Below are 27,396 nucleotides of genomic sequence, written 5' to 3'. Positions count from 1 at the left end.
CTTCTTTGGGATTTTTATTTTTAGCATGCTTTGGTTTTGTAGCAGATATTTGGCTGAAGAAAGATGGACTGACTTCTGTGTCAAGTAACGCTACATATGTTTAATTACGTGTCATAAGAATATATGTGCCTGTATTTTCAACAAATGCATGCTTTGGAAGTAGTATGCATGTTTTGAGATAAAAAATCTGTAAGCCTACAACAGTAGGTTTGGGAATGATCCTTGAGAATTGTGGTTCCTGAGAGGTCCTCAAATCTGAAGATATTTGGTGTTTGAGAGAATTATCAGAGGCAATTATTCAGGTGTTTTTTCTAACATCTAGCTAGTGTCTAATGACTTGATGCTGCTAGTGCAATCCCATAAACATTGTCCCTTATAATTTTTAGAATAATGGCTGTTCTCTAGATTTCCCTTGTATTCTAGCTTTACAGGCTGCATATTGTAAGATTGTTTGCTTATTTTTTATTTTTATTTTTTAAAAAAAAAAGCAATATAGCCTTATAGCGTTGAACTTCTAAAAAGATTTAGAACTTTCTTTTGATTGACAGATGACTAGTCTTTTGTCATGCTAGATTCTGGATTTGAGTTAGTCAGGGCTAACCCACTGAGTTTGTTTGAAGTAGCATCATAAAATCGTGACTTAAACTTTTTAATGAATACAGTTGTCTTAAAATCCCTACAGGAGGAAATGGATAGCAATCCCATGGTGTCATCTCTTCTTAATAAACTAGCAAACTATACGAATCTGACTCAAGGTGTGGTGGAACATGAAGCAGATGAAGACACCAAGCGAAAAGAAGTCAAGGTATTTAAACTTCTCTTTTTGTGGCTAGATTATCATGAATATTGATGTTTAAAAAAAAAACAAAGGATGCCTGAAAACAGGACACTGATAATACTGTACTTAAAATTGAGTTGTTATAATTTGTTGTTCTTAATTTGTTGTTCTTGGCATCATATTTTAGCAAGAACTTGCTGTAAAAGTCCCAGATGAAATGTGTAAAACTAGGACTCAAAGCAAGCACTGCAAGCACTCCTGTTTCCTCTTCCCTTCTTTTCTTCTTCCTTCCATCCTTACATGAACATGAGTATTTTTATCTACCTTTGATGGGGATGCAATGTGAATTTTTCTCCTTTTGTTGGTTTAATGATGCATTTTATTTTTTATCTCAGGTTGAAATTGAAGGAACACTTGGAAAAAGTCACTTTTTAATTCTGTTAATATGGTAGCAGTTTTGTTTTTTGAGTAGCTCTATATTTTCTGTGTTCAGAGGAGGGAAAGGCTCTCTTTAACACATTTCTAAACATATTTGCTTGAAAGTGACAGCTAAAATCTCTGAGGGTTGTCTGCTGGATGCCCAAAATTCCTATCTAGACCTCTAGGAAAGCAGTATATGCAACCTAGTCAATCTGCAATAAAAACTTAGATTGATCCCTCTGCGAAAGGTTGGAAGCAGTTCAGAAGGAGAAAGCCTGGATAAAAAACATGCAGCCTGACAAATCACAGAAACTTCGATTCAAGCAGGAACGATGAGGTGGAATTGGCAGGGCTTGGAGAATGAACCACAGAATGAAAACTAGGTATAGGAAAAAGGAGAGTACTGAGTTACTTGTCTTTCAGTATGACTGGGGGGGACTGCTAGTGAGTTTTTTTTGTCTTTTTTATTTTTTTTAATTCAGAGCTATGGAGGAAGAAGTAAAAGTGGATAAGAATGAACAGAATCATATAATTATAGAATCATTAAGTTGGAAAAGACCTCTAAGATCATCTGGTCCAACCATCCCCTTAGTACCAATGTCACCCACTAAACCATGTTCCGAAGCAACACTTGCAATCTTTCCTTGAATACTCCCAGGGATGGTGACTCCTCACCTCCCTGGACAACCCATTCTAATATCTGACTACTCTTTCTGTGAAGGAATGTCTACTAATTTCCAAACTAAATCTCCCCTGGTGCAACTTGAGGCCATTCCGTCTAGTCCTGTCTCTAGTTATCTGCAAGAAGAGGCTGACCCCCAGCTCCCCACAGCTTCCTTTCAGGTAGTTGTAGAGAGCACTAAGGCCTCCCCTGAGCCTCCTCTTCTCCAGACTAAACAACCCAAGTTCCCTCAGCTGCTCCTCATAAGACCTGTGCTCCAGGCCCTTCACCAGTTTTGTAGCCCATCTCTGGACGTGCTCCAGGGCCTCCATGTCCTTCTTGTAGTGAGGGGCCCAAAGCTGAACACAGTACTCGAGGTGCGGCCTCACCAGAGCAGAGTACAGGGGGACGATCACCTTCCTGTTCCTGCTGGCTATGCTGTTCCTGATACAAGCCAGCATGCTGTTGTCTTTCTTGGACACCTGGGCACATGGTTGGCTTGTTCAGGCGAGCGTCGACCAACACCCCCAGATCCTTTTCCTCTGCACAGCTTTCCAGCCACTCTGCCCCAAGCCTGTAGTGCTGCATGGGGTAGTTGTGGCCAAAGTGCAGGACCCGGCACTCAGCCATGTTGAACCTCATCCCATTGGCCTCTGCCCATGGACCCATCCTGTCCAGGTCCCTCTGCAGGGCCTCCCTACCCTCCAGCGAATTGACACTTCCTCCCCAACTTGGTGTCGTCTGCAAACTTACTGAGGGTGCACTCAATTCCCTCAGCCAAATCATCAATAAAGATATTGAAGAGGGTGGGCCCCAACATTGACCCCTGGGGAACACCACCTGTGACTGGTCACCAGCTGGATTTCACCCCATTCACCACTACTCCCTGGGCCCAGCTGTCCAACCAGTTTTTAACCCAGCAAAGAGTGTACCAATCCAGGCCATGGGCTGCCAGCTTCTCCAGGAGAATACTGTGGGAGACCATGTCAAAGGCCTTGCTGAAGTCAGGCAGACTACATCAATAGCCTTTCCCTCATCCACCAGGCAGGTCACCCGGTCATAGAGGCAAATGAGGTTGGTCGGGCAGGACTTGCCTTTCACGAACCCATGCTGACTGGGCCTGATCCCTTGGTTGTCCTGCACATGCTGTGTGCATTCAAGATGACCTGTTCCACCGCCTTTCCTGGCACTGCGGTCAGGCTGATAGACCTGTAGTTCCCCAGGTCCTCCTTATGACCCTTCTTAAAGATGGGTGTCACATTAGCAATTCTCCAGTCATCTGGCATCTCTCTAGATGACCATGACCACCGATAGATGATGAAAAGTAGCCCAGCAATCGCATCTGCCAACTTCCTCAGCACCCTCAGGTGGATCCCATCTGGCCCCATGGACTTGTGACAGTCCCGGTGGAGCAACAGGTCTGTTTCCACCTGAACTGCAGGGGGTTTCTTCTGCTCCCTGTCCCAAGCTTCCAGTTCAGGACACTGAGTACCCTGACTGGTCTGACTAATAAAGACAGATGTAAAGAAGGCATTAAGAACCTCAGCCCTTTCCTTATCCTCATCAGTCATGTTCCCCCCCCATGCATCCTGTAAAGGATGGAGATTCTCTCTTGGCCCTCCTCTTGCCATTAATATATTTATAAAAACATTTGTTGTTATCCTTAACTGTAATGGCCAGGCTGAGCTTGTGCTGGGCTTTAGCCTTCCTGATTTTTTTTGTTGTTGTTTTATTGACAAATGTTCCCCCTCATCTCCCAGCTTCACCAAGAATAGACTACCATTGCATGGTCACTCTGCCCAAGACAGCTCCCATCCACCACATCTCCCACCAGTCCTTCTCTGTGAACAGCAGGTCTAGTGGGACAACCCCCAGTAGGCTCACTGACCAGCTGAATCAGGAAGCTGTCTGCCACACTCTCTGGGAACTTCCTGGACTGCTTCCTCAGGGCTGTATTGCATTTTCAGCATATGTCTGGGAAGTTGAATTCCCCTGTGAGAACAAGAGCTTGTGATTGCTTGACTTCTGTCAGCTGCTTGTAGAATGCCTCATCCGTCTCTTTATTCTAGTTTGGTCTATAACAGACCCCCAGCAGGATGTCTGCCTTGTTGGCCATCCACTGATCTTAACCCATAAGGACTCTACCTTATCATTCCCAACCCTGAGCTCTACAACATCAAAACACTCTAATAGACACATCACAGCTCCTCCTTTGTTGCCTGTCCCTTCTGAAGAGCTTATGGCCACCCATCATGGCACTCCAGTCATGGGAGTGGTCCCACTACATTTCAGTGATGGCAAGTAGGTCGTAGTTTGCCTGCTGCACGATGGCTTCCAGCTCCTCCTGTTTGTTGCCCGTGCTGTGTGCATTGGTGTAAATGCATTTCAGTTGCACCAGTGTCCCAACCCTGGCATCGCTACCCCAGGCTCATTTCTCTTGAGCCTCATTTCTTCCTTGTCCTGCTTTGTACCTAGTTTAAAGGCCTCTCAATGAGCCTTGGCAACTCCTGGGCTAGGATCCATTTCCCCCTTTGAGACAGATGGCACCTATCAGCAGCCATCAGGCCAGGTGCCAAGTAAACCTTGCCAGAATCAAAAAATAAATAAATTCCTGTAATGGCCAGCCTCTCAGCCATGTATTTATTAGCTGGCCTTTCCAGGTCCTCTCAGTATCCCTCCCTGCCTCTGAAGTCATAGAGCAATCCACTGAAGGAATAGAAGGAAAATAGCACATTGCAGAAGACATCAAAAGGTGTTTGAAAGTAAGGCCGTACCTGGAACTTCTTTGAATGGAGGAGAGTTTCATAGTATGATGCCTGAATATTTGCACTAGAACGGTTTGCATTAAGACTTGACAGGTACAGGAATTTGATACTGGAATAGTGAGCAATGGCATGGAATAAAGTCCAGCTTTAGCTTTTTGCTGTTCTTTATTTGTCTGTTTTTGTTTCTATTGCATTTCTCTTTTCATCTGAAAGCGTAGTTTGACATATGAGAACCAATACCGGTAATTCACACTGTTCTCAGTGTGATCCCAGTCCTCCAGCCCACTGCTGCAGAGTTTTTGTTAATGCAGCACAGTATTAGTCCATCTGGAAGTGACTGGCCAAATGAACAGTGTACTTACTTGTATTCCACCAAATAGTGGCTTGAAAGTGTGATTTGTACGAGTGGTGTTTTTTATTTTTTTTCCCACTTTAGTGTTTGAAATTACATGATAGTTAAGTAGTAAGAACAGCATGATAGGGGATTGAAGCACCTCTCCCACGAGGAGGGACAGTGAGAGTTGGAAGTGTTCAGCTTGGAGAAGAGGAAGCTTAGGAGGGATCTCATCAACATATATAAAAACCTGAAGGGAGGACTCAATGAAGATAGAGCCATGCTATTTTCAGTGATGTTCAGTGCCAGGACAAGAAGCAGTGGTGGTCACAAACTAGAACACAAGAGGTTTTATCTTAACATCAAGAAGCACTTCTTTACTGTGCAGGTGGTAGAGCACTGGCACAGGTCTCCCAGAGTGGTTGTGGGGTGTCCCTCTTGGCAGATCTTGAAAAGCTGTCTCTAAGTGGTCCCAGGCAACCTGTCTTAGGTGGCGTTTGATCAGATGACCTTTGAAGGTCTCTTTCAACATTAGCTATTCTATCATTCCATGATAATTGAGATAGTAATACTGATTTTGCACAAAAACATTAACTTTTTTTAATCGCGTTGGTTATAGTCTGAGTGACATTGTGTCCTTTTAAGTACTTGGAAACTTACTGCAATGGTTGCTTGCTAATCTAAGTTGACTGCTTTTACTACAGCCTGAGATTTGATTTAAGAGTAACTTCTTTACCTGGAGACCTACTGTGTACTGTTTCAAAGTTGAGTGCTTCAACGGAAAAGGCCTGACTTTCATGAAGTGTGTATGTAACAGCAGTTCTTACAATGCTTTTGCAAAAATAAAATGTAGTTAGGTCTGTATTTCTTCTGGTTTTGTTATATCATCTTCTCTCCTTTTTTTTTTTTTCTGTTTTCAACTTACAAAAAATAAACAGCTAAAATTTTGTGGGCTAGATGCAGGCCACTTAGTGATCAACTTTTTACTGAGTATATTCAGTATCTTGATAATGCCAGTAAATTCTCTCACCAGTAGCCTGTAACTGGTATTTTGGAAGAAGTTGTGTGAAGTTTGGTAATCAAGAGATAGAGGGAGATCTGCCCTTATGAAGATTTCATCCTAATTCCTAAGGAAAAGCAGGTTTTGCTATCACAAATAATTCTGTTTTTTCAGGAATCTTTCTGAACAACTAGTCCGTGAATGTTTGTGAAGCTGGAAATTCTGAAGCTACCATTCAATCTCATTTGGTGTTTGTTCATGGAGCACTTGTGTTAAGTGTTTGAAGGAGAAAGTACTTATGGACTTTATTTAGTGCAAAGGGATTTATGGTCTCTGTTTCCAGGTTCCACGAATGGGCACTTTTATTGGTGTGTACCTGCCCTGCTTGCAAAACATCTTAGGAGTCATTCTGTTCCTACGTTTGACATGGATTGTTGGAACAGCTGGAGTTCTCGAGTCTTTCATCATCGTGTTCATGTGTTGTGCTTGTGTAAGATAACCTTTTTTCTTTATTATTGGTTTACTTATTCTGTTACCAGAATGCTGCTGCTTTCTTTTGTATAAGTAAGCAGAGCAAGATTTCCCCATAGAAGTTAAATATCTCTGTGAAATTTAAATATCAGTGCAATTGAGAGATATGGAATGAGTTGAGATGACACTATCTTCTATTATATTTAAATATATGCACTGAATGTCATGTCATTTCAGCCTGTATGGGGTTTTCTTTGAGCCAAGCACATTAAGTTTTAGCTAGAGGTATTTTAGGAATTTTTATTGAATCGGCTTTTAGCAAACGTTTAATGATATAGATTGAGTCCTGAATGGTTTCATTTTTCACTACTTAAGAACAACTGAAACATAAACTACTAGTATCATGTTCATAAATTCATTTTGTGGGATGTAAAGCCACTGGTAGATTACATTGTTGTAGCAATGATCCTTGACCAGTTGGTTAATAATATTGAATTTTAATTTAATTAAATTTAATTGGAATGAAAACATGTCTTATTTTAAGTATATTCAGTGGCTGTACTCTTCCAGTCTGTTTGAAGTCTGTCTGAAGCATCTAAATCTTCTACTGGAAGATGTAGTTAATTTAGTATTCGATTTACATGGAAATCCCTAACCAAAGGTATGACTGCTTTTGGTTGTTGTAATGTTTTATTAAAAAAATAAATACATTCTTAATTACACTTAAATCATTTTGTCTTGTCTTTCAAAAACTTTCAATTTAAATTTTTTTTCTCTATTTCATTATCCACAGACTATGCTAACTGCAATTTCAATGAGTGCAATAGCAACAAATGGTGTCGTTCCAGGTAATCAACAGTTTTATCTTAAATAATGAATGGTCAGAGGAGTGGTCAAAGAAGTAATGTTTGGAGCTTTGCATCAAGTGTTTATTTTCTTGTAATGATTTATATGACTGAAGGCAAGATGGAATTTTTGTCATCAATTATTAGATTGTTTGAATAAAATACAAGATATGATTTGAGCTAAAGGAGATTTGTATAAAGGTAAAGCAGATCTCTTTAAAAATAAGGCTTCTCTCTTTTTTGGCCTGAATTTGCCTACATTACTTGATTACTTCTCTAAATGATTAATTTTCTATATGTTGGAACTACTTACATTGTTTTCTGCAAGCATAGCAGCCTAACAGCCAGTCTACAGGCAGAAGTCTCTTTCTAGGCATTCTGGGTTATGGTCGTCACCTTCAACCTTTTCAGGATAAATTTAATAGACAAACTTGTTCCTCTTCAATTATGAAAAAGACATTTAGACACAAAGTTAGCTTTTATAACTCTTCTAATCCTTCTCAGTTATCAACATGTCTGAATACTGGTATTTTCAATTAACATTATGAACTCTAAACAGTATACCTAACAAAAGTTATGTTTTAAGCTTTATGTACATATTTTAAATAAATTAATCCTCACTTGCAGAGATTCTCTGGTTTAGTGAGGGGTTCCAGAACCGATGAATAAATTATTGGGCAAAATTAAACACTCCAATTTGTGCAGAATCTAGAATAATTGTATTTCTCAGATGCACCATAGTATGTAAAACATAAATGCAGTAAGTTTTTTAAAGGACTTATATTTTATAATGTAGTTATCCTAATCACCTTCCAGGTAAGTAAAACTTCTGCCTTTTCCCATATATTTCTAACGTTTATTGAAAAGATTGTTTCATTTCTGAGTGTTCATGGTTCTTACACTAGACTTGTCTTCATCTGTTTTTTTTTTCTCTTCAGTTTCAGTGATTTTGTTGGTTGTAAATCTAAAAGCAAAAATTTTATTAGCAATGCATCTATCTCAATATCTGTATCAGTGCATATGTAACTGAAAATTAATGTATTATTCACTTCTGGGGGGAGGAGGAGAAAGGTTTGTTCTTGGTGAGCATCGTTAATATTCAGCTTTCTCTTTTCTTCCTTTGGAAGAGCTCTAACTCTGGAAAAAAGTATCCTGCTTCATTCAAGGATAGTCTGAAGTGTATTGTAGGGTTGATTAGATAGTTGCCACACTATCCCTTCTGGTTTTATTGAGCATTCATTGGTAAACTAACTTATGAACTTCCAGTGTTATTCTCCAGTGGTTGTACCAGACTTCCAGTAATCTTACTTCATTGGTAAATGTTTTAGAATACAAAATCTTAGGTGGTAAGGAACCTTGCTTTAAAAACATTATGGATGGAAATGTTTGAAAACTGTAAACAAAGAATCTGCTTTTTAAAATGAATAAATTCTCCATCTTATGTTTGTTTTAAAATGTTATCTGCCATGAAGTACTGCTATTCCCATTGGGCATTTTCATTTTTCTATATTTTTTGGGAGACCAGTCTTGCTTCCCTAAATGTATGCATTTTTAGCAAAACTGCTCATTGGATTCTGATGTACAAGAATTAATTTCTCCTCATAAGGAGAAATTTGATTAAAATACAGGTTTGTTTATAACTTTTTTTCCTAAGCTTGTCTGAGTGTTCACCAAAAACTTGATGCTAGGATGACATCTATATCAGAGGAGAGACCTTTTACAAACGTTTTCTAAGGTTAATAGATCTAGGCCTCCACTTCTAGCATCTTGTTGGTCTTTAACCAGACAAAGATAATAGTTATCTCTATAGGTACACTCCTTCTTTAGGGAAAGAATGGAAACGGGGGCTAACTGAAGGAAGCAGGGATGAGGTATGTCAGCACTCAATTTCAAAAGCCTAGTTGTGTAAACCTTTTTTAGAGTGTCCTGTCAACTATTACCATTTTTTTCCTAATTCTTTGAAGCTTGAGGGCTTTTTTTGGTTGGTTGGTTGTTTATAAGAGAGATCTTGCAGGTAAAGAATTGTTTAATATTGCAAATCAATATGCTGCTTTGCAAATGTTTTTTCCTTATTACTGTCAGTGGGCAGGGACACCTCCCACAAGACCAGGTTGCTCAAAGCCCTATCCAATGTGGCCTTAAACAATTCCAGGGATGGGGCATCCACAATTTCTTTGGATAACCTGTGCCACTGCCTCACCACCCTCATAATGAAGAATTCCTAATATCTAATGTGAATCTACCCTCTTTTAGTTTAAAACCATTACTCCTTGTCCTATCACTACAATCCCTGATAAAGTCTTTTCCCATCTTCTTGTAGGCCCCTTTTAAGTACTGGAAGGCTGCTATAAGTTCTCCCCAGACCTGTCAGGCTGGAGAACAGTCTAAGCAACCCCAACTCCCTCAGCCTGATTTCACAGCAGAAGGGCTCCACAGGTCCATGTCCTTCCTATGTTGGGGCCCCGGAGCTGAACTCAGTACTCTAGGTAGGGTCTTACAAGAATCATAGAATTGTAGAGCAGAGAGGACAAATCAGCTCCCTCAACTGGCTGGTCATATTCTTCTTCATGTAGTGTAGCCATAGGGTTGGCTTTCTGGGCTGTAAGTACACAAAGCCAGCTTAACCAACACCACAAATCCTTTTCCTCAGAGCTGCTCTCAATTCATTCTCTACCTAGCCTGTATTTATGTGTGTGATTGCCCTTACTCAGGTGCAGGTTCTTGCACTTGGTCTTGGGCCACCTGTCAAACCTAGGTCCATCTGGATGGCACCTCTTCCTTTCAGCATGGTGACCACACCACACAGCTTGGTGTCATCTGCAAATTTGCTGAGGGTGCATGCAATCCTACTGTCTGTGTCACTGACAAAAATGTTAAATGGTACCGGTCCCAGTACTGATCCACGAAGAACACAATCATAAAATAGAATTGTAGAATGGCTTGGGTCAGAAGGGACCTTAAAGATCATCTACTTCCAACCCTCCTGACATGGGCAGGGACACCTCCCACTAGACCAGGTTGCTCAAAACCCCATCTAACCTGGCACTTCGAGGGATGGGGCATCCACAACTTCTCTGGTCATCCTGTTCCAGTGCTTCACCACCCTCTTAGTGAAGAATCTCTCCTTAATATGTAAATCTCTCCTCTTTTAGTTTAAAATTATTCCTCCTTGTTCTATCATTATCTGCCTGAGTAAAAAGCTCATGTAACCTTTTTTATAAGCTCCATTTACCTATTGAAAGGCTGCAACGAGGTCTCCCTGGAGTCTTCTCCAGGCTGAACATCCCCACTTCAATCCTTTCTTTGTAGGGGAGGTACTCCAACCTTCTGATCAACTTTGTAGCCCTCCTCTGGACCCACTGTAACAGATATACAACTTTCTTGGGCTGTGGGCCCTAGACCTGGTTTAAGTACTCCAAGTGGGGCCTCAGAAGGACAGAGTAGAGGGGAACAATCACCCCCCCACCCCCCCAAACTGCTGGCCACTCCTCTTTAGATGCAGCCCAGGATGCAGTTGGCCTTCTGGGCTGCGAGTGCACATTGCTGGCTCATGCCAAGCATTTTGTCCACCAGAACCCCGAAGTCTCTCTCTGCAAGGCTGCTCTTCACCCAGTCTGTACTCCTGTCTGGGATTACCCCAACCCAGGTGCAGCACCTTGCACTTGGACTTGTTGAACCCCATTAGTTTCACATGGGCCCAATTCTCAAGCTTGTCAGGTCCATTTGGATGGCATCCCTTCCTCCTGTTGTATCAACTGTGGCTCAGCTTGGTGTCATCTGCAAACTTGCTGAGGGTGTACTTGATCCCACTGTCTGTGTCATTGATAAGGATACTAAACAGTACCAGTCCCAAGACAGACCCCTGAGAGACAGCATTCATCACCAGCCTCCACCTGGAAATAGAGCCATTGACCACCACTCTGTGTGTGTGTCCATCGAGCCAATTCCTTATCCACTGAATGGTCTACCCTTCAAATCCATCTCTTTCCAATTTGGAGATTTGGATGTCATGTGTTGAAGGCCTTATGTTGTAAGTCCAGGTAGATGACATTGGTTGGTCTTCCCTTGTCAGCTGAAGCAGTCACTCCCTCGTAGAAGGCACCAGACTGGTCAGGCACAATTTGCCCTTGGTGAAGCCAGGCTGTCTGTCTCAGATCACCTCCTTGTCTTGGATGTGCCTCGATGCTGCTTCCAGCAGGATCTGAACCATGGTCTTGCCAGGCACAGAGGTGGGGCTTACTGGTCTGTAATTCCACAGGTCCTCTTTCTGAACCTTTATAAAAATGGGAGCAATGATTCTTTTTTTCCAATCACCAGGGACTTTGCCTGACTGCCAGGACTTTTCAAATAAGTTGGAGAGTGTCCTGACAACTATATCAGCCAATTCCCTCAGGATCCTGGGAGACATGTCATAGGACCCCATGGACTTAAACCTGTTCAGTTTTATCAGGTAGCCTTGAATCTGCACTTTGCTTGTGGTGGGAGGGACTTTACTCACATAGCCATTGTCTAGAGATTCAGAGATGTGGGAAGCTTGACTGGCAGTGTGGACTGAGGTACTCAACAGCTTCTTTGTCTCAGCCTTCTCTGTATTTGTTGTTACTAGGTTTCCCTTCTCATTTGTCAAGAAGTGGTACATTCTTCATGGCCTTTCTTTTCTGACCATCGTACCTATAGAATCCCTTCTCGTTTTAATTTGTGTCCCTTGCCAAGCCCCGTTTGTGCCTTGGGTTTCCTGATCCCATCTCTGCACATCTGGACAGCATCTTCTCAAGCCACATGTACCTGCTTCTACTGCCTGTGCAATTCCTTTTTGCACCTCAGTTTGACTAGTAGGTAAACTTTTTAACTAAAATTTCAGCTTTTATTTCAAACACTTCTTGAACAAATACTGTTTTTCTCTTGACATAGGAAACAGATGCTAAATTGAGAACTTGCAAAGATGTATATACAGATGGTGTGCAGAACACGTCTGCCTCTCTCTCTGAGGCAATTGGCTCTGGGGCAGACGCGTTCTGCAGCGGAGAGAGGGATCGAGGTGGGCAGGGCTTTTTTTTGGCATCGAGGCCACTCGAGGCAGCCGAGGGATCTGCCAGGACCCGGCAGCCCTCGTGAGGGAGGCTGATGAGGTGTGGGCAGAGCCAGCAGCGCGTGCTCCCCTGATGTACAAAGGCAGCCCCTAAGGAGCACGGTGACCAGGATGGGCAAACAGGGCATGGCGGATCAGTCAGGGCGTGGCACGGCAGTTCGCTCAGGTGGGGCAGAGCATCCCTCCCTGCTCAGAAGAACAGCTCATCTACCAGCTCTCTACCTATAGCTAAACTGCCATGGTCTGCACTAGGCAGAAAGCTCTTTCCAGAAGGTCTGTGGTGACCCAGATGGAGTGCCCGCTCAAAAATGTGGCAGTTCAGGTCTCTGGATGCAGGGAGTACCTGAGCCTGTTGCTGCCATCTGAGTGCGGCAGAGACACCGTGTGTGTGAGGTGCGAGCAGGTGGATGGCCTGGTCAGACTGGTGGCAGAGCTCAAGGAGGAGGTCGAGAGATTGAGAGATATCAGGGAGTGTGAGCGGGAGATAGACTTGTGGAGCAACTCCCTGCAGGGCTGGAAGGAAAGGCACCAGGGTGAGACACTCCAAATAGTGGTGGACTCCTTGCCCAGTCCCTGTTGAGCAGAGGGAGGGGACCTAGGAGAAGAGGAATGGAAACAGGTCCCTGCTCGACATCACAGGCAACCCCCTTCCTGCCAGCCTCTCCTTCCCAGGTACCCATACACAACAGGTTTGATGCCCTGGAGCTTGAGACCGGTGGGTGAGGATGTAGTCAAAAGTCCACCCAGGAGGATGCCTGGGGCGAGGAAGTCAACTCCATGGCTCAAGACTGTTTCCACTAAGAAAGAAGGAAGGGCTATCATTTCAGGCAACTCCCTTCTCAGGGGAACAGAGGGACCTATTTGTCGTCCTGACCCTACCCATAGGGAAGTCCCTGGAGGCCTGACCCTGGCCTCCCTGGGGCCAGGGTCAGGGACGTTGCCAGAAAGCTTCCCAACCTGGTTCACCCCTCTGACTATTATCCTCTTTTAATAGTCCAGGCTGGCAGTGATGACATTGAAGAGAGAAGCCTGAAGACTATCAAACAGGACTTTAGGGGACTGGGACAGTTAGTGGATGGAGTGGGAGTACAGGTGGTGTTTTCATTTATCCCTACAGTGGCAGGGAGGGGTACAGAGAGGATATGGAAAGCCCACCTGATAAACACATGGCTCAGAGGCTGGCGCTGACACAGAAATGTGTTTTTTATTTTGACCACAGGGCATTTTATTCAGCACCCAGCCTGACAACTGCAGATGGGTTCCACCTGTCTCTAAGGGGAAAACAGACACTACAGGCACAACAGGCACAACAACCCCAAGCAGAGCTACAGGCTGGGAGATGAGTGGTTAGAAAGCTGCCTGGCAGAGAAGGACCTGGGAGTATTGGTTGATAGTCGGCTGAATATGAGCCAGCAGTGTGCTCAGGTGGCCAAGAAGGCCAACAGCATCCTGGCTTGTATAAGAAGCAGTGTGGCCAGCAGGGCTAGGGAAGTGATTGTCCCCCTGTACTCAGCTCTGGTGAGGCCGCACCTCGAGTACTGTGTTCAGTTTTGGAGCCCTCACTACGAGAAAGACAGAGGTGCTCGAGCGTGTCCAGAGCAGAGCAACAAAGCTGGTGAGGAGTCTGGAGAACAAGTCCTACGAGGAGCGGCTGAGGGAGCTGGGTTTGTTCAGCCTAGAGAAAAGGAGGCTCAGGGGCAACCTTATTGCTCCCTACAGGTACCTTAGAGGAGGCTGTAGCGAGGTGGGGATTGGTCTGTTCTCCCACGTGCCTGGTGACAGGATGAGGGGGAATGGGCTTAAGTTGCACCAGGGGAGGTTTAGGTTGGATGTTAGGAAGAACTTCTTTACTGAGGGGGTTGTGAGGTGTTGGAATGAGCTGCCCATGGTGGAGTCACCATCCCTGGAGGTCTTTAAAAGACATTTAGATGTAGAGCTTAGGGATATGGTTTAGCGGAGGACTGTTAGTGTTACGTCAGGGGTTGGACTAGGTGATCTTGGAGGTCTCTTCCAACCTAAATGATTCTGTGATTCTAACATCACACAGAGAAAGGAGGAAGGCCACAATGTCACATTAAGTCTATACTTAGAAAATGTATATTTCTAATGAACAAATCCATTCTGAAAAGTTTTATTTATAGGGCTTCCTTAAAGCATTAAAAGCTTACTTTATATATCTCACTCTAGTCAGCTATACAAAAGTCACAACATACATGTACATTAGGAAAGCCACATATACAACATACAGAGGAGACACACCATCATCCCAATCTCAAGTATTCCATATGAAAATCTTTATTTTTCCTGTGACAATTTTCAAATCATACACCTTGCCAGTGTGTTAATTTAAAAAAAAAAAAAAAAAAAAGCTTTATCCCAGGTTCACAGACCCTGAGTTCATCAAAACCCGTGGAGGTGTGTCTGGTTGTTGCTGGATTGAACTACATCTTTGCGGCAAAGGGTCCTTCATCTGTGTTGCTCTTTGGTTCCAGTTGGTGCTCCATGACAGTGGAAATCTGAAATGCTTCTTGCAGAAATTCCAGTTGTAAGCAGCTTGAGGAAATCTCAGTATGCTTACTCAAAATTCTTTGTCTCCCCATTCAGTTAGCTTGCTTTTAAAAGCATTGTTTTTTTTGGAGAATGGCCTTCAGAACAAAGGAGTGAAACATTTCCCTTAGTCGCAACATTATAAACTCCATTAACAGATTGACTTAATCTCCTATACTGAATTAGTTCCTAGAACATCTAAATTTTTTTTTTTTACTCTTTCTCAGAAGCAAATAGTTTCTGTAGCAGTTGTACAGTTAAAACCTGTTACCACATTTTAGTCTAGCATTTTTGTAGCATCTCAATACAAATTACATTGCAGCTTGTCTGCAATGAACATCTGGCTATGGACAACCACCAAGAGGGGAAGCACCCATACCAATGTGTTAGAAGAACAATGACATCACCCCATTATATGGAGAAGCACTTCTTGATACGCTGGTTCCCAGGTTAGATGTCTGAATCTAAATGAGATTTCTCTCAAAATAAGGTTAACTCCAGTTATTCAAATACAGTAAATGCAAGAAGGCAGCGTACTGAAGACATCAGTCCTGTACTTCACAGTTTTCAGTCTCTTTTCTAAAAACCTCTTAATGGAGATATGGCCCAGTATCAAGGCTAAGTGAGCAAATGTTGTCTAATCTAAAGTTGTTATGGGTAGTAACACAACCCCTGCTTATTGTACAACAGTACTCCTTGGATTTAAGCCAACCATATACACTTCATCCTACTAATTTACCTGTCCTGCTTATCTCAAGGATCTTCACCCTTTTGTACTCACCAATTAACAACCAGTTATTTTCCTGAGTGAGACTATAAAAAGTTAAACTCTTCTACCAAAAGTACAAAGACAAATAAAATATAGTAGAACAATACAAACCCAGCTATGCAGCATTACAGGTGCAGAAATTTATCATGTTGTTGCTCTTGGTTATCTTTGGCCCCCAGTAAAAACCATAATTTAGTTATCCAAAGTATTTTGAAGTACAGTAATCAAATTTTACACATTAAAAATGTAGCCCTCATCCTTTTTGTTGCTAGGAGACATGTGGGCAAAATCTATTGTTTGGACTTCTATATTTGTGCTTTCCTTGGTCTCTGCTAGCATGGGACACAACTTTTTCCAGTTGGGGTATAACACTTCTGTTCAGGTGCTCCTGTGTTTGTGCAAGTGCTGCTTTTCCATAAATTGTCCTGCTCCATGTTTTCTACTTTTATTGAGATCTGACTGTGTTGCCTCTTAGAGTACGCCTTTTTGTGAAGTGCATAAAATTTGGAAAAGCCCTTCCTTACAGAGACCTCAATTTTTCAATTCTATGTAGAATTAATTACTTATGAATATTATTATACTAAAGTATGTCTCCACCTGATAACAGTCCTTTGGGCACTCCCCTTGCCAAGGTGTCATTACTGAAGTGCATGGTTGTTGCCTGACATGAAACTTTGTAAACAACTGGTAATGAGCAAAACAAGTTGAGTTGTTTCTAGTCCTCAAATCACCTCAAAATTTTTTCGATCTTCTGAATGCTGGCAGTGATCACATCTTTTTCAAGCAATACCAATTGTAGAAAAACTTTGAAATGCCATCCTTTACTGTTTCCTTTGCCAAGCTTATTCTATAGTGCTGATTTTCTGTCTCATAGCTGTCAGAAGATGTGGTAAACCCTCATGTCCACTACCAAAAATCCAAGCTCTTCCATCAGTGAGTACTTGCAGACCTGCTGCTGTATCTTCTCAGCTGAAGCATATAAATCATAATTTTTCTGCCCTATTTTTACATCCATTATGCAAGGCTTGGAAAACTTATACATCATAACTTCTGGTTTTAGATATGTATCATTTGGTGCAGTAGGTGGTGACCAGATACGGAATTACTTTGGAAGATATTTTTGCAGCTCCAGAAGAAAGCTGTTGTAACAGTCAGCATCATAAACCTTGTTGTAGATATCCTTCTCCCTGGGACCTCAAGGTGATCACTACAGCCGCTCAAGACAGTCCTATCCAGATGCTGCAGAATACCACCTTTATCCTTTCTGTACAGGTGCCTGGCCACCTGGTGCAACAGCAGAATACATCTATTAAATCCCTGCTGCCAGCCCCTTGCTGCCACCACCATCATCACTGGTCCCAACCTGGATGTAGGTTGACTGCGACTCTTTTGAGTGCAACCATCCAGCCAATTCCTTAATCAATGAGTGGTCTGTCTGTCAAATGCATGTCTCTCCAGTTCGGACACAAGAATATCATGGCAGACCTTTGTTCCAGAGACTCTTACAGGTGCTCCAAGGGTTCTGTAGTCCTTCGTGAAACACTCTGGATGCTCTTGACAGTGTCACTGATGCCTACATTGAATGACAGCAGTAGATAGTAGTCTGCAGGCTACACAAGGGTTGGCAATCTCTCAACAACATCTCTAATGTGACCCCCTGGTAGGCAACAAATGTCTTAAGCGTGTGTCAGGTCATTAAATGGGTGCCTCTGTACCTCTCAGAAGAGTCCCCTGCAGATATTACCTGTTGACTTTTCTTGGTTGTGCTGGTGGTTATACAGCTCTGACTGTTGTGATCAACCACTGCACTGTGGGCTGAGCCAGCACCAGAGCTATCGTCTTGACAACCAAGTATCAATAGGGATCAGTGAAGAAAATAGTAAAATGCAGCAAGACTTCCATTGCTGCTATTTGATATATGTTGAATTATTTGTGTAATAAAAGAAAAAAGTATGAGCATCTGCATTTGCCAGTTTTAGCTTTTTTTTTGTTTTTAAATACAGGTTTGGTATGGATACTTCAATGCAGGTTCATGCAGTTTTCCCAAATATGTATCTAGGTTGATTGAATTACTCATTTTTTTTTGTTCTCTATTGCCATCACTAATCTGAAAGGTTGGAACCTTTTTGGTTAAATTCACAGCTGGAGGTTCTTACTACATGATTTCAAGATCTTTAGGACCAGAGTTTGGTGGAGCAGTGGGACTTTGTTTCTACTTGGGTACGACCTTTGCAGGAGCGATGTACATTCTTGGTACCATTGAAATTTTATTGGTAAGTACTATTAAGTCTTGTAAGGCTGTATTCAGGCTACTGTGGGAGATTACTGTATTTAGACATTATTCAGTAATTGTAAATAAGTTATAATAAGGCCTAAACTGTATTCTAGTTTGTTTTTGAATGCTTTGATACTATATATCTGGTATGTCAATATTCTTACTATACTTGTGATTATTTGAAGAAGTTCAACAAACTTTGATCAGCAATACATAAACATGTTAAAGACTGATGTCAATTATTTCCCATTTAAATTAGGAACAAAACAGTTCAGTAACTGACCTTTACTAATTTGTACCAGATACAATATTTGTTGCCACCTTTTCTTAATGCATTCTAAATAAAAATGGTCGCACAAACTGTGTCTGTGCTGTACACATATATAGCTGCAAGAAAAACTGTGCTAATTGTGGTAAGACTTAGAAAAAAAAATCCAAAGTAAAGGTATTAGAAGAGAAAGAAAAGCCATCAGGCTAGGCTACAGTATGGGTTCTATATGGAATCCATACCCATTGTATTGAAACATGTTTGTTATGCTGCTCCTCCTCCTCCATTCCTTTTTGTGTTTTCTTGTCTGGCAGAGACACAAATTTATGAGAGGCAGAAGTTCTTAGCAGAAAAGCTGGATCAAAAGCAGTGCCTCTTTCTCAGCATATACACTCTGTTTTATCCTCTTCTGTCACCCTCACTCCCATTGCTTTTTCCCTTACATAGATCACTGATTATTCAATTTTACAGTTTGCTGATAATGTCACTTTGAGTGCATGCAGCTCTTCAAAGTAATCTACATAATAGATAGGGTTAGAAAAGAGGAGGGGCATATAGTTAAAAACTCATTGTATATTAAAATTGAGTCTGCTACAGTGTCTCTGTACCAGTAAAAATCTTGAAAATAATTTTTTGCAATTTCATTATACCAGATCAAGTGAGATATTTGTTTCTGCTCTTTGATAAACACTTTTGTCATCTGATAGAACTTGTTTGTGAAGTAATAAAATATGTATGATAATTTGCCATATTTCCTACAGACTTACATTTCTCCAAGTGCTGCTATATTTAAAGCAGAAGATGGTGGTGAAGAAACAGAGGCTATGCTGAATAACATGAGAGTTTATGGAACATGTATTATCATTCTGATGGCTGTAGTAGTTTTTGTGGGAGTCAAGTATGTTAACAAGCTTGCACTGGTCTTCCTTGCCTGTGTGATTTTATCCATCATTGCCATATATGCTGGAGTTATTAAGACTGCTTTTGACCCACCTGACTTTCCGTAAGTGACGTTATTAAGTAGTATAGGTTATTATTTAAAACATATGTATATGTCAATTGACCTCCATGGTAGGTTTCTTATGTTTATGTTCATAAGCTTATTATTATTATTATTATGTTTATCATGTTTATTAGGCACTTACATGTTTGCTTGTCTGAACTATATATTTGAATCTTTGTTTACCAGACTTGATACTCTGGAAAAGGTTCTTTGGTACTTAATATTACTGGCCATTATTCCATTCACACTTAAACATGAAGGTGGTCTTGCTGACAGTAAATATAGCTGTTTTATCTAATGAACGAAAAACTCAAATCTATGGGATAAAGTAAAACCTTAAAAGAGATGTAACTATGAACCATAGGTAACATACTTTCAAACTTTGTCATGATGATGAAATTTTCAAAGCTTCCATTTTACCCTATTCAAAATAGAAGGTTTACAGTGTTAAATTCATTTGCTTTATATGAAGACTTTTCTACCTTTTTGTTACTAAAATCTAGCTTTGTTGTCACACATGGCATATCGCTCCTCACCATCTTTATTTTGTACATTGCCAGCTTGCTAAGAATTTTTTCTGGTGTCCAGTTATCAGTATGCAAGTTACATTTTTGTGCATCTGTTCCTGCATGGAGGGTAAACAATAGTACCACTTAAGAAATTAGTGGAAGAGCCTGGGAACTACTGTAGTGAATTGCCATCTATTATGTAGAACTGATCCTGTGCTATATGATTGTTCTGGATTCTGTAGTACTTTGAGGTGTTGATGGTTTCTTCATAAACTGAACGTTAAAGCAGTATTTTTGTACTGTAAAATTATACTAACTTTTCTACTGCAAAATAAAGGTATGTTCAAAATTGACACTTTTCTGAAGTGAACATGGATTTCTAAGAAACTGGAACTTCCAGTAGGAAAGTATTTAAATCTTTTATTCCTCCGTATAGGTAAAAGAGGGATCATGTAGATACGTAGCATTGAAAAGAGCTGGGAACAGGTCTTTGTAACAGGTAAAACCTGTTCCTGGTTTTCTGGGAACTGCTACTGTGATATATTACTGTTAAAAAAAAAAAAAAAAAAAGTTTTATGTCTTCCTATAAATGCAATTGTTCACATTTTGGTGAGTCTGCCTTAAAATAAGAAATTCAAGCATGGTTTCATATTGTGTTAAAGCTGATCTCATGGTGAGCAGGTCACCAAACTCACCATCATGCAGCAAGTTAGCGTTGGTCTGGAAAAAAAAATAAGTCTAGCTTCTCTTGTTAACATTTGGACAGCTAGCTTACCAGATTCCTCTTTCACTTAGCTGTCCATCACCTCACTTCATCTCTGTTAGGTTTAGCCATTGTGCAGATGCTGAAATAGTATATGTCATTAATTTACATCATGATCTTCCAGCTAAATCAAACTGGAGGAAATTTCCATAGGATAAATAGTTCATCAAACACCATAGCAAGCAAAAAGAGGAAAATGGCAAGATCATCCTTTTTAGCAGCAGGTTCTCTATGAAATCTGCTTGACTTGTGATGCCATACCTTGAAGCTGTACTATAGTGTCCTGTAAGCTTCCCTTGTTCTTGTACCCTTCACAAGGCATCTACTCTTGACTGCTATCAGAAACAAGATGTTACACCAAGTAAATATTCTCTGTCACTTAATATGCTTTTTGTTTGTTCTAATGGCAAACGTAATGTTTTTACTGTTTGTTACCAGCTTCCTGAGCTCCTTCAAAAATACTCAATGTGTACTACCTGTGTACTTTTGCTTATCTGACTGACGTGAATGCTTCACTTGATGCTCCTTTTTCCATCTTTACAGATGTTATAGAATGGTTTAGGTTGGAAGGGACCCTAAAAATCATCTAGTTCCAAGCCCTCTGCCACAAGCAGGGACACCTTCCACTAGACCAGGTTGCTCCAAGCCCCATCCAACCAGGCCTTCAACATTTCCAGGGATGGGGCATCCACAACTTTTCTGGATAACCTGTTCTACTCCCTGAGTAAATAATTTATTCCTAATATCTAATCTAAATCTACACTGTTTTAGTTTAAAACCATTATTTTTTTTTCCTATTAATCCTTGGTACAATTTCCTGCTTTCTTCTAGGCCCCTTTTAGGTACTGGAAGACCTTCCCAGAGCATTCTGACAACCCCAACTCCATCAGCCTGTCCTCATAGAAGAGGTGTTCTAGCCCTTTGATCATGCTTGTTGCCCTCCTCTCAGCTTGATCTAATACATCCATGTCCTTATACTGGGGGCCCCAGAGCTGAATGCAGTACTCAAGTAGGGTCTCACAAGAGCAGAGAAGAGGAGAATCACTTCCCTCAATCTGCTGGCCATGCGTATTTTGATGCAGCCCAGGCTTTTTGATGCAGGTGAGATTTCTGACCTGCAAGTGCACATTGCCTTCTCATCAGCCAGCACCCCCGGGTCCTTCTCCTCAGAGCTGTTCTCAATCCATTCTCCACCCAGCTTGCATTTGTGCTGGGGATTACCCTGACCCAGGCGCAGGCTCTTGCACTCAGCCTTGATGAACTTCTGATGTTCCCATGGGCCCACCTGTCAAACTTGTCCCTCTGGATGGCATTGCTTCCCTCCAGCATGGTGACCGCACCACACAACTTGGTGATCTGCTGATGGTGCACTCAATCGCACTGTCCATGTCAGGGACAAAGTTGTTAAAAAGAGCCAGTCCCAATACTGACCTCTGAGAAACACCACTGGTTACTATCTCCACTTGGACATTGAGCTATTGACTGACTATTTGAGTGCAACCATCCAGCCAATTCCTTAATCAATGAGTGGTCTGTCTGTCAAATGCATGTCTCTCCAGTTCGGACACAAGAATATCATGGCAGACAGCGTCAAATGTTTTGCATGAGTCCAGCTAGATGATATCAGTTGCTCTTCCCTTATCCACCGGTGCTGTAACCCTGTCATAGAAGGCCACCAAATTTGTAAGGCGTGATTTGCCCTTAGTGAAGCCATGTTGGCTGTCATCAGTCACCTCCTTGTTTTCCTCGTGCCTTAACATAGTTTCCAGGAGGATCTGCCCCCATGGTCTTGCCAGGCACAGAAGTGAGACTGACTGTCCTGTAGTTCCTCAGGTCTTTCTTTTATCTGTTTTTTGAAATGGGGGCTGTTTCCTGTCTTCCATCACCAGGAACTTCACCAGAGTGCCACAACTTCTTGAATATGATGGCAGTGGCTTAGCAGCTTCATCCACCAGTTCCCTCAGGACCCTTGGATGCTTCACATTAGGTCCCATGGACTTGTGCACCTTCAGGTTCCTTAGATGGTCTTGAGCCTGATCTTCTGCAACAGTGGGTGGTTCTTCATTCTCCCAGTGCCTGTCTTTGCCTTCTGGGACTTGGGCTATATGGCTAGAGCTCTTGCTGGTGAAGAGAGAGGCAAAAAAGCTGTTGAATGCCTCAGCCTTTTCCATATTCAGGGTAACCAGTTCTTCTATTTCCTTCTGAAGATGGCCCACATTTTCCCTAGTCTTCCTTTTATCACTGCTATACCGTTCTTGTTGCCCTTGATGTCCCTGGGCAAATTTAATTCTAATAGGGCTTCAGCTTTCCTAACCTGATCCCTGGCTGTTCTGACAATTTCTCTGTATTTTTATGTATCACTTTATTAAACAAGCCTGGAGGAGATATTTCCAGAACATTTTTTCATGTAGCTTAACAAATACTTATCAACAGGTTGTTCCTAGATGTTTGATGTTCTTTGTTAGGAATTTGCTTCTTGCAAACCATTCTGAGTTTTCTGAATTCTTTAATTGCTTTCTGTGAAGAACATGTATGATATTTGCATTTGAACTAGGAGTTCAGAGTCCTTAGATCTTGCTGATTGATCATCCTGTCTCATTTACTAACTTTTAATGTAAAATATTTATTTGCTGGAAAATGCAGGTCACTTGCTTAATCTTTCTTATAGTTTTTCTTTGTCAGGCTTGTCATTTTCTTAAATTCCAATTACTAAATTTCTCTTGTTTCTTATAGAGATCGTGATTTGTTCACTCCTGCTGTTTAGTGGCAAAACTGCTTAAATTGATTCTATTCTCCAAAGAAAAAATCAGAAAGTAAAATAGCTGCCTTAAAGTTGAAATGTCTGCTTCATGTTTTAAAGATTATTGATGATGGGTTTACATGCAGAGACTATATACTGCTTTAGTAGATGTTGTATAGCCCATTACACGGGTATTGTAAATAATGGGTTTCTGAGGCAGTTTAATGGACAAATATATTTTATTGCACAACACTACGCTGAAGGATCACTGTTTTTTTTTTGTTTGTTTGTTTTTGGTAGCATCTGTCTTCTTGGAAACCGTACATTGTCAAAACGCAGCTTTGATGTCTGTGCCAAATTTACTGAAAGCAATAATGAAACAAAGACAACAACCTTGTGGCGCCTCTTCTGCAATAGCTCTTTACATAATGCTACGTGTGATGACTACTTTAGTCTCAATAATGTTACAGAAATTCAAGGGATTCCGGGAATAATGAGTGGAGTTTTAATTGGTAAGTCAGAAAGCACTGAATTTTTAGTGAATACTGAATACTGATTTCGCCTGTAGCTTTTCAGTAATGTAGGGGTCTTACCTGTCACAAGTCTTTTGCTCTAATCTGTTTCCAAGAAAGACTGCTTCCTGGAGTGTTGCTTCCTTTAATGTTTCCATTTGGTTTTGGAACCTTAGTATCAAATGCTTTGATTTGGGATCACTGAGGTTTTATAGTTCAAAAACTGTTGTTCTATCCAAAAAAGTAATAAAGTGTTTATTACATTAAAAAAAATAAATAAATGAAATGTTTAACTCTTTTTTTTTAACACCAGATATAGTTATTTCAAACTCTTCTGAGGAAGAACTTTTTCCAATTTACAAGTGCTAAATTGAGGAATGAAGTCTGCTGTTTGTCTAACATTGTATGGCAAGTCAGTTCTGTGTTTTTTTTTTTTAAAAAAAAGTATTTTTAGCTTTCAATATAACACTTGGAAAAGAGACATTTGTATGTAAATGTATTTGTATATAAAATCATTCAACTTCTTCAGAATCAAAAATGTAAATCTTTTTTTGACTGTTACAAGAAATGTTACTTGAGATTTATTATTCTGTGCATTTTATAATTTACTACATACATTTTTTTCCCCTGAATATTTTAAGAAGTATTTCTTTTGATGCTGCTTTACCTTCCCCCTGCATGCTCAGGATACAGTCCTGTGTTCTAACTTCTGCTACAATTTGAACTTCAAACTACTGTTTCTCTTTTGTAGCAGTCTGTTTCTCTTTCCTTCTTTCTTTCCTTCCTTCTTCCCTTCCACCCTTCTTTTCTTCCTTCTTTCTTTCCTTCCTTCTGTTCATCCATTTGTAGTTTACTTTTTTTTTTTTTTGAACCAGCACTGCCACATAAAAGTATATTTCATATTTCCAGTGTCATATAATGCTGAGTTTTCTAACAACCATTCAGAGTCTGCTGAAAGCTCAATGTTAGAGAAACACTTAACAATGTTCATTGCTAACCTGTTGATGAAACTCACCTATTTCTGCTTAGTCATTGAGTGTGGAATGGTTTTTCTGTAGTTCTTCGCAGTTGGCTTTTGCTTCCACCACCTTGAATAACTGAGTGTTACTGGTAAGCTTTCTCATCTTGCAACTAACTCATTTTTCTAGTCCAGTACATTGCAAAGCACGGGTTACATCCTGGTATGATTTCTTGTGGAAATTCACTGGTGACTTTCCTGCATTGTAAAACTGAATCTGTATTTAATTTTACCTGTTTTCTATCTTTGAACCATTTTTATTATTCATGTGATGACTTTTCCCTTTATCCCATGACTGTCTTAATGTTTTTCACCAACGGGATCTATCAAAAACACTTGGGAAATCTGAGTGGGCTAAATTAAATAGATCCTCTTCACTTATATTTCCATCAAGAATACTTTTGATGTATAATTTTCTTTCTAAAAAGCTGTTACTTCCCCAGTTCCTAAAACTCGAGGAAAAAAAAAAAAAAGGCAGTGTGAATGAATAATTACCCAAATTCAAAGACAATAATACCCATGTGTCTATGGCTGTAGCTGGGAATACTCAGATATCATAGATGGATGTCTCAGGAAGTGTGTGCTAAGTCCTCCCACAATTTACAGGACATCTGTATACAGTAAGTTTACATCTTTCAGAAAGTAACCCTTTTTCTTCACCCAGAATTTCAAATCCACTTGGTTTATCACTCTGGGGACAGTGACTATAGGAACTTAATGTAATAAAGCTCAGTGAGACATCTCACGAAAGGAGAAAATGATTTATACATTAAAAGTCTCTAAGCTATTTTTTCCTGTTTGTGCTCTCATGTGCTCCACAAATACAAATCTGATTGTTGGACTGGTCAGGCTAGTGTCATGTCTGTGTCACGCTGAACAAAGGAAACTTGCTGTTGAGTCCTCTAAGTGTTTAGTGCTTTTGATTGGCAATGACAAAGTGATTTCTGGACTTCCTTTATACACTTCAGAGGGAGTAGATATTAATTTGGAGATCTTATCTCATTTTATGTCACTGTTCGAGTACTTGCTGAAATTCCTGAATTTTACAATTCTCTTGTTTTCCTTAACTTTTGCTTTTGTGGCATCAGTCTTCATCTTTACATCAATTTGTTCTTCTTCATTTGAATGAAAGAACACATAGCTGCACTGTAGCAATTCATATTTACCTTTCTTTTTAACCTTTATTCTACTCTTGCATTGTTCTCTCATGCATGCTTCTGTTTATGATTCTAATATAGTTCTAATAGTTTTCTAATGGTTCTAATGGTTTTCTCCAGAAACCTTCTAGCTTTCTATAAGGTTTCTGGAGAGCATGGAAAATAGCTTCCTGACGCAGCTGGTTAGTGAGCCTACCAGGGGTGGCGCCCCGCTAAACCTTCTCTTCACAAACAGAGAAGGACTGGTGGAGGATGTGGTTGTCGGGATCTGTCTTGGGCAGAGTGACCACGAAATGGTGGAGTTCACTATTCTTGGCGAGGCCAGGAAGGGGACCAGTAAAACCGCTGTATTGGACTTCCGGAGGGCTGACTTTGAGCTGCTCAGGACACTGGTTGGTAGAGTCCCTTGGGAGGCAGTTCTGAAGGGCAGAGGAGTCCAGGAAGGCTGGGCACTCTTCAAGAGGGAAATCTTAATGGCGCAGGAATGGTCTGTCCCCACATGCCCAAAGACGAGCTGGCGGGGAAGAAGACCAGCCTGGCTCAACAGAGAATTGTGGCTTGATCTTAGGAGAAAAAAGAGGGTTTATAATCTTTGGAAAAGTGGGCAGGCCACTAGGGAGGACTTTAAGGATGTAGCGAGGCTGTGCAGGGACAAAATTAGGAAGGCCAAAGCTCAGCTGGAGCTCAATCTGGCTACTGCCGTTAAAGATAACAAAAAACGTTTCTGTAAATACATCAACACAAAAAGGAGGACTAAGGAGAATCTCCATCCTTTACTGGATGCGGGGGGAAACTTAGTTACAAGAGACAAGGAAAAGGCGGAGGTGCTCAATGCCTTCTTTGCCTCAGTCTTTAGCGGCAATACCGGTTGTTCTCTGGATACTCAGTACCCTGAGCTGGTGGAAGGGGATGGGGAGCAGGATGTGGCCCTCACTATCCGCGAAGAAATGGTTGGTGACCTGCTACGGCACTTGGAGGTGCACAAGTCGATGGGGCCGGATGGGATCCACCCAAGGGTACTGAGAGAACTGGCAGAGGAGCTGGCCAAGCCACTATCCATCATTTATCAGCAGTCCTGGCTATCGGGGGAGGTCCCAGTTGACTGGCGGCTAGCAAATGTGATGCCCATCTACAAGAAGGGCCGGAGGGCAGACCCGGGAAATTACAGGCCTGTCAGTTTGACCTCAGTGCCAGGGAAGCTCATGGAGCAGATCCTCCTGAGAGTCATCACGCAGCACTTGCAGGGCAAGCAGGCGATCAGGCCTAGTCAGCATGGGTTTATGAAAGGCAGATCCTGCTTGACGAACCTGATCTCCTTCTATGACAAAGTGACGCTCTGGGTGGATGAGGGAAAGGCTGTAGATGTGGTCTACCTTGAATTCAGCAAGGCTTTTGACACCGTCTCCCACAGCATTCTCCTCAAGAAACTGGCTGCTCTTGGCTTGGACTGGCACACGCTTCGTTGGGTTAGA

General features: G+C 41.4%; 1 protein-coding gene and 1 pseudogene across 4 annotated transcripts in view; one reads left to right on the top strand and one right to left on the bottom strand.

Annotated features, from left to right (window-relative positions):
* Window positions 1–27,396, top strand: part of LOC311430900 (solute carrier family 12 member 7) — an 81,768-nt gene that overhangs the window by 17,415 nt on the left and 36,957 nt on the right. For all 3 annotated transcript variants that reach the window (XM_084507843.1, XM_084507841.1, XM_084507842.1), the window contains exons 3-8: window positions 683–805; window positions 6,302–6,448; window positions 7,223–7,277; window positions 17,822–17,952; window positions 18,984–19,225; window positions 23,538–23,749. In XM_084507843.1, coding sequence (XP_084363969.1) covers window positions 683–805; window positions 6,302–6,448; window positions 7,223–7,277; window positions 17,822–17,952; window positions 18,984–19,225; window positions 23,538–23,749 — 910 coding nt within the window. The remainder of the gene's footprint in view (window positions 1–682; window positions 806–6,301; window positions 6,449–7,222; window positions 7,278–17,821; window positions 17,953–18,983; window positions 19,226–23,537; window positions 23,750–27,396) is intronic.
* Window positions 14,834–17,158, bottom strand: LOC311430902 (inositol polyphosphate multikinase pseudogene; annotated as a pseudogene). Its single transcript has one exon. The product of its transcript is annotated as an inositol polyphosphate multikinase pseudogene (transcript).

The sequence above is a fragment of the Aythya ferina genome (assembly GCF_964211825.1).
Source record: "Aythya ferina genome assembly, chromosome: 2".
Lineage (NCBI taxonomy): Eukaryota > Metazoa > Chordata > Aves > Anseriformes > Anatidae > Aythya > Aythya ferina.
The sequence above is the reverse complement of the archived record's forward strand: the minus strand, read 5'-3'. Positions and strand labels throughout refer to the sequence as shown.